This window comes from Nanorana parkeri, unplaced genomic scaffold, assembly GCF_000935625.1.
Source record: "Nanorana parkeri isolate BGI_ZX_2015 unplaced genomic scaffold, ASM93562v1 scaffold1437, whole genome shotgun sequence".
Lineage (NCBI taxonomy): Eukaryota > Metazoa > Chordata > Amphibia > Anura > Dicroglossidae > Nanorana > Nanorana parkeri.
The window spans coordinates 275,251-287,816 of record NW_017307705.1 but is presented as its reverse complement, the minus strand read 5'-3'; the positions used below and the strand labels follow the sequence as shown (position 1 = coordinate 287,816).

Below are 12,566 nucleotides of genomic sequence, written 5' to 3'. Positions count from 1 at the left end.
TAGACCCCCTTCCTGGCCAGGCCATTTTTCAGTATTCAGCGCTGCGGTACTTTGATTGACGTTTATTCCGTCATGCAACGCTGTACTGAAATTAATTTTATACCATTTTTTGGGGACAGATAGAGATTTCTTTTGGTGGTATTTAAACACCACTGGGGGTTTTATTTTTTACTATAATTAAGAAAAATTACAGAAAATTTTGGGAATTTTTTTTTTTTTTTACATTATGTTAGGAAACATTTATTATTACCCAGTTTTTTGGTAAAATATAAAGATCGGGTCACGTTGGGTAAATAGACACCAAACATGTCAAGCTTTAAAATTGCGCGCACCCGCGAAATCGCAGAAAACGACCATACCCAAAATTGGCCATAGGCGACGCTTTAAAAGCTTTTACCGCTCATCAGTTTAGTGTTATCAGTGATTGATGGCCCTAGACTTATTGCTCTCACTGCGACGTTCGCTGGCCGTGGAGGGGCCGCTCAGATCGCCCGCTCACATCTAAAGATGCCCGCTCAGATCTAGAGACCTCTCGGCCGGCCGTTTTTTTTACAACCACTGAGGTGGTTAAAATGCCCCCTATTAAAAATCGAAAGCAGCTCAAGCTGCAACACTCACCTCCTCCCCTGTACTACCTCTACTCCACCACAAGATGTCCTCAGTCTTCTGGTGTGAATTGATGACTTCCCCTCCCCTGTCACGGCAGAGAGCCGTGACAGGATCAAGAGGTGAGCGAACGCCGGTATATGTTCGCTCACCTCCCGATCTACTGAGCCGACCTGTGACAGTCTCATTGTCACTAGAACTATGATGTGAGTGAAAAGCACTCGCATCATAGTTATCATTTAACCTGGAAGACTGAGGACATACTATGAGGGCAGGGGGTAGGGTTGTCACCTTTTCTTCAAGCAAAACCCGAACACTCTAGCGACGAGCGGACATTAATGAGTGGCGCCTTATTCATATGTAAATAGAGCCACCCATTCATATGTAAATATCACAGTTGAGACTATTTTCAGTGGAGGGCCAGTAGCCCCATCTTAATTTTGGTTGCCCATGTCTGTCTGACATCTCGTGTCCGGGTTTCTGCTGCCATGAAACCCGGACACAGTATTCAAAACCCGGACTGTCCAGGTGAATCCTGGACAGGTGGCAACCCTAGCAGGGGGTTTAAGGACCAGAACACTAGGAAGGTGTTGCTATGGTGCCCTGCACTCACAGTACAATAAGGTAGAGAGTTGTGCCAAGTGCCACTCTGAGCATTCGTTGAGAATCACGCGACTGGTCTGAAGACATCTGGAACAGGTAAGTATAAAAACACAAAAGCATAAAATACCACCGGGAGGACCTCCAGTAAGGGACGGGATGCACGGGTCAGATGGGGTTGGAGACAGAACCCAGAGATCAGCTTTAACTTAAATACAAGAATGTCTGCACTCCTCTATACATGATATGCCCTGTGCAGCAATAGGCACCTCTGGAGTCAATAGTCTGCATCAAAAAGGAACCACACCAGGAAATTAAGAGTGGCATCTTCAGATTTAGCCATTTAATGTACTCTTCAAGAGCTCCATTGTGCATCATATGTCAGCAGTGTGACAAACAAAGCACTGCATTTATATCACGCTACATTTCAGGATACAACAAGATCCTTCCTCAAGGTGGAGCTGGAACAAAAGGTGCTGCTTTGAGGAACCTGGTGCCATTTCTTGTTTGAGTCAACTTTAGGAGGATTGGTTGTTAAAAGAAAACCCGTACTGGGAGCACAGAGAATGTTACTGGTGATCACTTGTTTGATGCAGAGTCAACATAAGGAGTCTTGGTTGTTAAAGTAAAAAATAAAGCCACCAGCACACCAAATAGTAGTTTAGCAATCGTCCATTTAATGACACATTGCCATTCAATGCCTTTTGAATGGCAATGTGTCATTAAATGGACGATTGCTAAACTACTATTTGTTGTGCTGGTGACTTTATTTTTTCATTTGATTTGTTCACGGTGCCATCCGTGGTCACTACAAGCACCCACCCGTCTACACGGGTCTCTTGGATGTTCTGGGAAGGAGTGCAGCAAGACCTCTTGTTCTGAATCTTGGTTGTTAAAGGAAACCCATGCAGGGGGAGCGCAGAGAATGCCACTGGTGATCTCTTTGTCTGAAATTGCTAGTTAGCCGGCTTCTATTTTGGTCCTTTTGCTTCAATACTTCGAGCCACTGACCTAAAACAAAAATGCAAGTAAGGACTACTACCTTTCCTTGACTCTCCTGATTTGCATGATTACAGGCCGGGGAGGGGGCTCAACATAACACTAAGGCAACCAGCATTTTGAGAAGTCCACAATAGTAGCCTTAAGTAACACGTGCAAGAGTTTTAACAAGTATCTCACTAAAAATATAAACTTCTGCTGGATACGATGCCAGTTATTTGACTTCAAGCCATGTCCAGACATCTTGGAAAACGTACAGCACCAATAATAATCAGGTGGAAATTGGGTCATTCTTTACACAGAATACAGCTGCCATTGCTGTAAAGAAGAGATACTGAACTCTACTGTATCTGGCAGGGAAGGAGACCTGATTTTTCCCTGCAGCAGTTATGTAGCCATTACAGGTCTTATCTCTCCCCAAAACCAGTTGCCTTCAAGCTGATGACCACCATCATTCAACCCACTTCCTCTGAGCCTGGGTTGTCCCGGACAAACCCCCACCCTTTGACTGGACAGTGAAGGAAAAGACAAAACAAAATGATGAGCTCATCTCCTTGTCACTCTGTGGTCTCTTCTTATCAGCAGGGCTGCTTTGCCACACAGAACAGCCCTTACTAGTTGTCCTCAGTCTGATGACTGGACAATTGGACAATTAAGTCTGATGACTGGATGAATGGACAGTGAAGGAGAAGCAGCAGACTGATGAGCTCATGTCTCTGTCACTCTGTGCTCTCCTCTTATCAGCAGGGCTGCTTTCTGACACAGCACGGCCCTGTCTAGCAGGGAGGAAGACCCAATTTTACTCTGCAGCAGTTAAGTAGTCATGACAGGTCTTGTCCCTCCCCTTGACTAGTTGTCCTCAGTCTGATGACCACCATCATTCAACCCACTTCCTCTGACCCTATACCCCCACCCTTTCACTGGACAGTGAAGGAGAAACAGCAGACTGATAAGCTCATCTCTCTGTCATTCTGTGATCTCTTAGCAGCATGATTCTCATTAGCACATGAGCAATGCTGATTGGCTCCTTGTGCTGATTCTCCCTCTTCCAGTCTGAGCTCTGCTGTGCAAGGACTACAAAAGGCTCATACCAGGTCAAAATCAGGTACTTACATTGCCTGCAGTTTAAATAATACAGTAAGTAATACAAAACTGCATTAATTTATGTCTATCTGGCTGGTGTCCAGCTTTAAACCACCATAGCTGGCAGCAAACTATAATGGAAAGGTCATGGGTTCTGTAGCAATTGCATATGCTTTGTCTTTTTTAAATTAGAGTGACGTTCCCCTTTAAGACATACCTTCCTGGGTTGGAATGTACATGACGTCCGCACTTCTGTTCTGCAGTGCTGCAAGATACAAGGATGTTACATTTACAATAGTACATCACTAGCTACTTTACAAGCCTACTTCATAGAAGCCATAGTTCCCATACACTGCACTGATGATGGCCAGAAAGACTAAAACAGCTGTATGCAATTTGGAATAAATGGCTCTAAAATACTAGGCTATATTTGCACAATACACCAGTGTTTCTGGGCGTGCATTTGTCTGCTGGGGTGTAAAGGAATGATTTGCATGACTCCGCCCACTGTTATGATCCTCTTATTTTTGGGATATGTGATGGAATTAGACTATAACATCTGTTTTAAGAAGGTTTTACAGTGCTGTGCGTTGAGTCAGTTGGAGGACTTTTTGATTCCTTTAGTCCTTTCTCACCAGAACCTGTATGGTTATATTGTCTTGTTGGGTCCCAAGGCCTATTCCATAGAAACCATGGTTTACATGCACTGCACTGATGATGGCTAGGGATGAGCCTAGGCTTAAACTGAACCTAGTCTGAACCTCAGCTCCCCTGAACCTGGAAGCTCCTTCCATGCCGCCCAACCAGCTGTAGGTGGGAAATTCCCTGCCTACAGTTTGACATAAGTTACTGGGTAGGATGCAGAGACGTCATTGACCTTATATGGCTACATGCCTATATTTAGGAAATTAAATTGACCTAATACGGCTCTGTGACCATATAAGGTAAATTACATCAGCACAAGCATCCCGTCCCCTTTGTTTAATTTTTTTGTGTGAAATGCCTTAATTTTGAGTAATTGCCTATTTTAGGTCCTGTGATGTCATAGGCTCCTTCATTCAGAATCACTTTGCCTGGGCACTGGGAGAAGGATCTGTACACAGACCTAGATGTTTCCTAGGCAAGATGAGTTTCATTCCCCATGTACCATGGGGCATGGTAGAACACTGTGGGCCAATCAAAAGGGTGTGGGCAGTTTGCAACCAAGTTCTGCACCCACAGAAGGAAACATGTTGTCAGCATGTCACCGCTCCCTTGAGGTTGAACTACAAGCACAAAAACCTTTTTCGATATATTGCTTAATAGCCACAAAGGATATCAATGAACTTTGTAAGCAGTGGTAACTGAGCTGTACATTGCCTGTGCAGAGACTAGAGCTATGGGAGGGGCCCAGCTGGCCCCACCCTCAACAGGCTGCCTGCAGAAAACTACAGGAGGGGGCGGAAACTAGACCCGTCACCCTCCACAAGGGGAAAGAGTAACAGTGACTGGTCTTGATTACAGGAAAGAGGGGGACAGAGTGAAAACACGCATTTTAAATACAGAAGAGCGGGTGCTGAGCTGTCATGAGTGTACCCTGAACTGAATATTTCATTGTTCAATTAACGGAAATATTTAGCCAAATTATTAAAAAACATCAACAATTCCAGTAAAAGAGCTCCCGCTAGCCCTTTAAGGGTTTCTGAATGACTGGAGGTGGGGCTTATGCAGGGGTAACCAAACTTCAGCCCTCCATCTGTTGCGGAACTAAGCATTGCAGGACTCTGAAAGCCACAGGCATGACTCCAAGAGGCATAGGTATGATGGTATTTGAAGTTTAACCACAGCTGGAGGGCCAAAATCTGGCTACCCCTGTGCCTATGCAATCACTGTGACTGGTGGTCACATGATCCCACCGGGACAGCCCAGTCATTGTACTAGGGGCGTGCTTACTTGTGTGCTCTCGGGATAGAATAGCTGGCCAACTTGAAGCATATATACATACAGCCAGAGTTCAAGTCCATGCTCCACACTAATGCATATGTGCGGTGAAGGGGTTTCCCCATTAAAATTGATAAAAATGTTATAAATGAGACCACATTTCATTTTCGAGAAGCATAATGCAGGCAAAACAAAAGGCATCTGCCCTCCCACATATTTCAAAGTCTCTACTCATACATCTGCTGTTTTGTGAATACAATTATCATTGTAGATATGAGAAGTCATTTATAGATATCCTCTCCGGAGCCGATTCCCCAGCACACCTTCGTATGCATAAATCACAGCCTTGGAGGCATAATGAGGAGCCTTGCTGAATATTCAGGAGCTGGAGACAGCTGGTTTGTAGTCGCTGGAAGCCCACAAGCTATTCTGGGGAAACCAGTGCAAGTCAGTCACAAAACTTACTGGAAACAAATTAACAACTTCAGGAAGTCGCTAAAGTGTAATGAAGATCCATTTTTTTAATCAAAGTCAAGGATGACTCCCCCCAAAAAAACGTTCAGAACATCAGATGGACACGGCGCCCTACTGCTGAGATATGGCCACATTAAGCCCCAACAGTCACTCCGTTGTCTCCTTTCTGGTTTGATGTAGAGACCACTATACAAAATCTTCTTTCTTTCTTTCTTTCTTTCTTTCTTTCTTTCTTTCTTTCTTTCTTTCTTTCTTTCTTTCTTTCTTTCTTTCTTTCTTTCTTTCTTCTGTACAGCGACTGATAAACCTGGGGCTTTATGTTTTTGTGTGGACGCGTAGCTTCTTATGCCTCAAATACATGTCGGCAAAACCTGCACGCAAGAAATGGTTGGAGAGAATTCTGTTTGCTGTTGGTCATCTCTTTGTGGGAGGCCTGGATGCTTTTATTAGTGCTTAGTAAGTAGAGGGCAAGGGTAATCAGTCTTCGAATACCACTAAAAGAGCCTCCTTTGGGCTCACCTTCTAAGCTGGATTCCCAGGCAAAACGCAGGTTCTGGTCCACTAATCTACTATGCCAAGACCTAAGCCTTTGCTAAAAAGGAACACCCCCAAGTCATGCGAAATCTCTCTGATGGGGACACAGAAGAAAACAAGAACACATTTGAATGCTGTCTGCATCTTATGATCCTCGTAAAAAAGTGCACCCCTTATTTCTTGGACGGGCGTCACAGGGAGAGGGAGTGAGGGGAAATTTCCTCAATGAGGTCACAAGCAGGAACAACTTGACCTTGGCTGGGGTTAAGCTTTAACATTCTGAAAACCCCCCAATATCCTGGAAGAAAATTTAAGGATCTTCAGAACTTACATTTTGCATCCATGTCACTTTTCCGGATTGTGATTTCTGGAGCAGCTACAAAAGGAAAATATTGTATGACTGTTAGCTGTTATTTTTTCCTGACACTCACTTATTATTCACCGTTGTCATTATTCTCATGCAAGAAATGTATGGAGAGGAGCATAGTGCTATACATTTAAAGGGAATGTAAAGGGGGTTTTTAAATGACTAAAAAAACAACAACAAAAAACAATTTCCATTTCATTTTTAAATATAATTAATCAGGTGAAACAAAATTTTGCATACTCATATTATATAGTCTTCTATCCAGCCAGCAGATGGTGCTCTAGTCTCCTCTCCACATTATTAGCACTAATCACTTTTCAGTTTGTTGTTTTCAGAACCTGAATGAGTGGTCAGAATATTGACTCCTCCCTTTTCAGGTGGCCCTGTACAGGTTTCAATCCGACAAATGGAGCCGCAAAGCAAACTGCATTGCTGTGCTGTTTCTTTATAGAACTCTTAATGTTCTGGGAACACTGTGCCATAATAAATGTTTGTATTTCAATTAATATTATTTAACTATATTTGTAAAACAAGGACTGCATAAAGATAGAGAAAAAACTGATATAAACTACAGTCTTAAAATCCAACTCCAGCATGGTTAAAAAACAAACAAAAAAAAAACACTCCCCTGAACTAAAAGTAAAAAAGTGTCTCCAGCTGCAATACTCACCCGTTCTTCTGCGCTGTCCTCTGCAGAATCACCAGCTCATTGATCCAGGTCACTATTTCTCCAGGTTGCATGGCATCCAGTAAGCTCAGGGCGTTAAAGGGTCACCCCTCAACCTGGACTTACAGGAGAATTCTGCACCACATCATTACTGGATGCCATGCTGATGACAGATTAGCACAGTGCACATGCGTAGTTAGTAGGGCCATTCCTAAAATAAGGCAGCCTGAGGCAGATGCCTCAGGTGGCATCTCACTGGGTCACATAGGAGGGGGGGGGGGGCAGCAGGTGCACCTTCCGTTCCCTTTCTGGCTAGAGTGTCCCATGTCGCTAAGAGCTCTTAGCAACCTGGGATGCTCTGGCTAGCGTCGTGCTCAGCTCCTGGCAACCAGTGACGACACTGGTCTCTACTCTTCCGGGTTGCGCGACATCCAGTGTGCCCAGGGCATTAAAGGCTCACCCTTCACTCCAGATTTACAGGAGACTTCTGCACCATATGGGTTGACTCAGGTGGCGTCTCACTGGGTCACGTGGGGGGGGGCAGGCTCTCTTTCTGGCCAGAGTGTTCCAGGTTGCTAAGAGCTCTTAGCAACCTGTGACTCTCTGGCCAGCATCCTGCCCAGCATGTGGCAACAAGTGAGTAAACTGGTTGCCAGGAGCTGAGTGCTAAGTCCTTTTTATTGGACAAAAACGTCACAGAAATCCAAAACGAACCAACGTTTCGGGGCCGCGCAGGGTCCCTTCCTCAAGGCAGAAAACATGACCAATACAGAATGAATTCTGACTTGAGAAAGCTAGTCGGATGACCAGAAAAACGTCTTCAAGAAAAAATACAGCAAGTCCCGTTGCCTTGATTTATTTTTTACAGATACAAGAGAAGAGAGAGCAGCAGGGACCGGTCTTTACAAGGAGGGGCGGAGACAAGACCAGTCACCCTGCACAAGGAGAGAGAGAAGCAGTGAGTGGTCTTTATTACAAGAGGGAGTGGAGACCAGACCAGTCACCCTGTACAAGGAGAGAGAGAGAAGCAGTGACTGGTCTTTATTACAGGAGGGGGCGGAGACAGGACTAGTCACCCTGCACAAGGGGAGATAACAGCAGTGACCGGCCTTTATTACAAGAGGGAGTGGAGACTAGACCAGTAACCCTGCACAAGGAGAGAGATAGCAGCAGTGACTGGTCTTTATTACAGGAAGGGGCGGAGAGAAGACCAGTCACCCTGCACAAGGGGAGAGAGCAGCAGTGAGTGGTCTTTATTACAAGAGGGAGTGGAGACCAGACCAGTCACCCTGTACAAGGAGAGAGAGAGAGAAGCAGTGACTCGTCTTTATTACAGGAGGGGTCGGAGACAAGACCAGTCACCTTGCACAAGGAGGGAGAGTAGCAGTGACTGGTCTTTATTACAGGAAGCTCCAAGTCTCACACTGGATTACTGCATAAATCTACAGAAAATACACAAAGCTCACCAAGATTCACATAAGGATACATATGGCTCTTGTATTCTTACAATATTTGTTTTGCCTGGAGAATTGGCATGGCAAAGCAGATACAGTATTTCTCAAGATCAGATAAAAGTATAAAACTACAAAAACAAATCATCTACAATCCCTGCAATGTATATATAATTCACCTAAAGTGGATTTTTATTTTCCTGAACAAAACTGAAGTTACACTTTAAGAAGTCATAATGCGTTTTCGGGATTAATGGTGACAGTAGCTCATTTCCCCAACAGAGGGCAGCGTAGCGCCTCCGGCAGGACGGGCCACCTGCGGGTTCAGGAATGTCGCCTCGCTCTCAGAGATTAACATTGTATCGCTTATTACCTGTAACGGGATCCGGGCAGAACGTGATATCCATCCCTTTCACCGAAGAGTTAATGTGCGTGTTCACAAAACACTCAATGGCGGCTTTGTCGCAGCGGCACAGCACTTTCTCACATTCGTCGCCAGGCTCTGGGGGGTAGAGAGGAGACAAGACCCCCATTTATAGATCCGCTTTCTGCCATCTGTCCTGCTTTATAGTCAGGATTAAAGAGCGTAATTATGTGTACAATGAGCATATACAGTATCTCTGCCCTCCACACCGGCTGGGCACCTCTCGGGCACAAAGGTCCTAATAGAAGCCGTATATTGGGGATTGTTTTTGTACATTTGTATTTTAAACTTTAAATTTAAAGTATATTTAAACCCCAAAACAAATCTGTAATATATTGCAGTTTATCAGTCCTTAGATGTGGGGGCTGCATCAGTTTTCTTTTTTCTTTTGTTCTTTATTTTCACCTGGAGATCCTGCCAGAAACTCACTTCCTGTCCTGGGGTGACAATGCTCACTCACTGTACTGTATGTATAGGGGATCAGCATTGTCACCCTATGACAGGACTACAAAACACCTCTCCCCTTTTCTTCTCTATAGCATGTGCTGTGTATACAACAAGTCATTTTTGCATTTATCAAAAATTAAATTTCTGGCCAGAGCATCCAAGTTTGCTAAGAGCCGCATGGGGAGATGTGTAAGGGCAATACTTATCTCCCTGCCCAGCTCTTAGCAACCTGGGACGCTATGGCCAGTGTCCTGCCCAGCTCATCTTCGCAACCATTGATGTCACACCCCCCCCCACCCCTCCCACCTCATGTGGCTATGGATTCCCCAGGAGAGAGTATGGAGCAAAGTTTTCTCCAAGAAAACCCTTCTATTACACTTTAATGATCCATCCCAGCAGGACGTTCGGTGGACCATGGTCTCGGAAATATAATGGACCATTGTAACTCAATGCAGTTAAAAGATCAGTGCAAAGAAAGATTATATTTTATTCTTGACTCTGTTCCTGTCCACCTGGGAGTTTTATGTGTCCCATATCTTCCTATTACATTCCCCATAATATCAAATAAATGAAAAACCCAGCAGGGTGGGAGCCCCTCATAATGGGCACAAAAGGGGAGAACTCAGCACAGAGATCTCACCAATAGAGTCCCCAAGAGGTAGAAGAAACATTTTGGGGTTTAACTCTCCGGCATCCATCAAACACGAAAATATTAGGTTTGGGTGGACTGACCACACTGTCAAGCAAAAGTGATAGCAGTGTTATAGTCTGGCCCAACCAGTGGCATATCCAGGGTATGGCACATATAACACATGCCCTAGGTGCCACTTGAAAGGGGGGGGGGGCACTCTGTGGGTCAGTGAAAGCTGATTTTTTTTGTCTCTCCACACCACTTCCATACAAATCTCACTGCCTAGCTGTTAGCAACCAGGAACTCTCTGGCCGGTGTTCCTCCCAGCTCCTGGCAACCAGTGAAGTCACTGGATGCCAAGAGCTGGGCAGGACACCAGCAACAGCGCCCCAGGTTGCTTAGAGCCGAGTGGAGGTGTATAAGGGCCATACACATCACCTTGCCTGGCTCTTAGAAACCAGAGCAGGCGGGGAGATGTGTATGCAGGCAGGACGCCAGACAGAGCATCCCAGGTTGCTAATAGTCAGGAGGGCAGATGTGCATGGCCCTTACACATTTTCCCGTTCAGCTCTTAGGAACTAGGGACTCTCTGGCCGGCGTCCTGCCCAGCTCCCTGCAAGCAGTGACGCCATTGGTTGCCAGGAGCTGGGCAGGATGCCACGGGTGTCCTTTGATATAGATAAGCCACTGAGCCCAACCCTTCACTGATACTTTTTTTGGGGACAGCTTGGACTACATACAACTAAGGAAAAATCAAATACAAGAAATTTAAATAACGGAATTAATTCATATGCTGAGCACTATCATCACATGTTTTAACTGCATACCATTCTCTTGTACGAAGAACCCCCCCTCCCCCCCAACCAACCACTGAGCCATTCTACCAGCCATCCCACATGTAAGCTCCACGATGAAGGCACTGATGGAACAATGGAGAGGCACAGCAAAATCAGGGATAATCGGGAAGGGAGTTCTTCTTACATCACCTGAAGGTAAGTATTATCTCATATCACTTACCACAAGAGAGGCAACTGATGTCAGACATTGATTCTTTAAATACACTTTGAATATAGGTCTACTCAAGGAAAAGTTACAGGTTCTCTTGTAAGAAGAACCCCCTCCACCAACCAATGAAATGTTCCTGAATCCCCCGCTACTTCATCTCACCATCCAAAAAATTAGCAAGCTTCACTATGAAGGCACTGATGGAACAATGAAGAGGCACAGCAAAATCGGGGGTTGAGTGGGAAGGGAGTTCTTCTTACATGACATGAAGTTAAGTATTATCTCATGTCTTTTACCACGAGTGAGGTTCTTTGAGAGGCAACTGATGTCAAGCATTGGTCCTTTAAATAAACTTTTGATTATAGGCCTACTCAAGGAAAAATGACAGGTTCTCTTGTAAGAAGAACCCCTTTCCACCAACCACTGAAATGTTCCTGCATCCCCTGCTACTCCATCTTACCATCCACAAAATGTGTAAGCTTCACGATGAAGACACTGATGGAGCAATGGAGAGGCACAGGAAAATCGGGGATGAGTGGGAAGGGCGTTCTTCTTACATGACATGAAGGTAACTATTATCTCATAATACTTACCACAAGTGAGGTTCTTTGAAAGGCAACTGATGTCAGATGAGACTTTAGTTGGGTCCCAAACACAGTCCATCTCAAGAGCTTCTTCATAACATTTACGGTGATGGTAGCAACAGCTGGTAGAAAATAAAAAGCATTGAATGAGAGTGCTGTGAGGTCACTTATAACATTAAAGTGTACCTGTTATAGTAAAGTATAGGCGTTTAAGTGTATGGTGAGTAGGTCTCTGAAGTCAATGGGGTTCTGAGGGCTGAGGAAGCAAAGTCGAATGTTCTTCAGACAGAAGGTACCCTACCTGCATGCCTTACTTCCATCACAAATCTAAATAATAAAAAATGTATTCCTCATTTTTAGGATAGTGGGCAGAGCCATGCAAATCATTCATGTTTGCCCAAATGGGCCAACTGTGTCTCCTGAATGCTGATCTACCACAAATATAGCCTAATAAGAAGCCATTTACTCCAAACTGCATACAGAGATATCAGGCTTGTTGGCCATCATCGTTGGAGTGTATGGAAAACAATGATTTCTATGGAGTATAGACTGGGGGACCACAGAGGTTATGATGAGATGTGCAAAAAGGAACCAAAAAGCCCTTAACTAAATCAGGGTGAAACACAATAAAGCCTTGGTAAAACAAAAGGCATCTGCATGTTCAAATTCAATCACAAGTCCCAAAAATAAGGTGTTTAATCTTGTAAAGTGCCAACAGCTGTTTCAGGATCGATAGCCATGATCAATGCAATGTGTAAAAGCTATGTTGTCCAT

At 44.6% G+C, this 12,566-nt stretch overlaps 1 protein-coding gene across 1 annotated transcript in view; it reads right to left on the bottom strand.

Moving 5' to 3' along the window:
- The window catches only part of OC90 (otoconin 90), a 67,429-nt gene that overhangs the window by 29,779 nt on the left and 25,084 nt on the right, over positions 1-12,566 (bottom strand). The window contains exons 8-11 of the mRNA XM_018569976.1: positions 11,802-11,914; positions 9,075-9,203; positions 6,548-6,592; positions 3,506-3,553 (exon numbers count right to left, since the gene is read on the bottom strand). Of these exons, the coding sequence (XP_018425478.1) occupies positions 3,506-3,553; positions 6,548-6,592; positions 9,075-9,203; positions 11,802-11,914 (335 nt within the window). The remainder of the gene's footprint in view (positions 1-3,505; positions 3,554-6,547; positions 6,593-9,074; positions 9,204-11,801; positions 11,915-12,566) is intronic.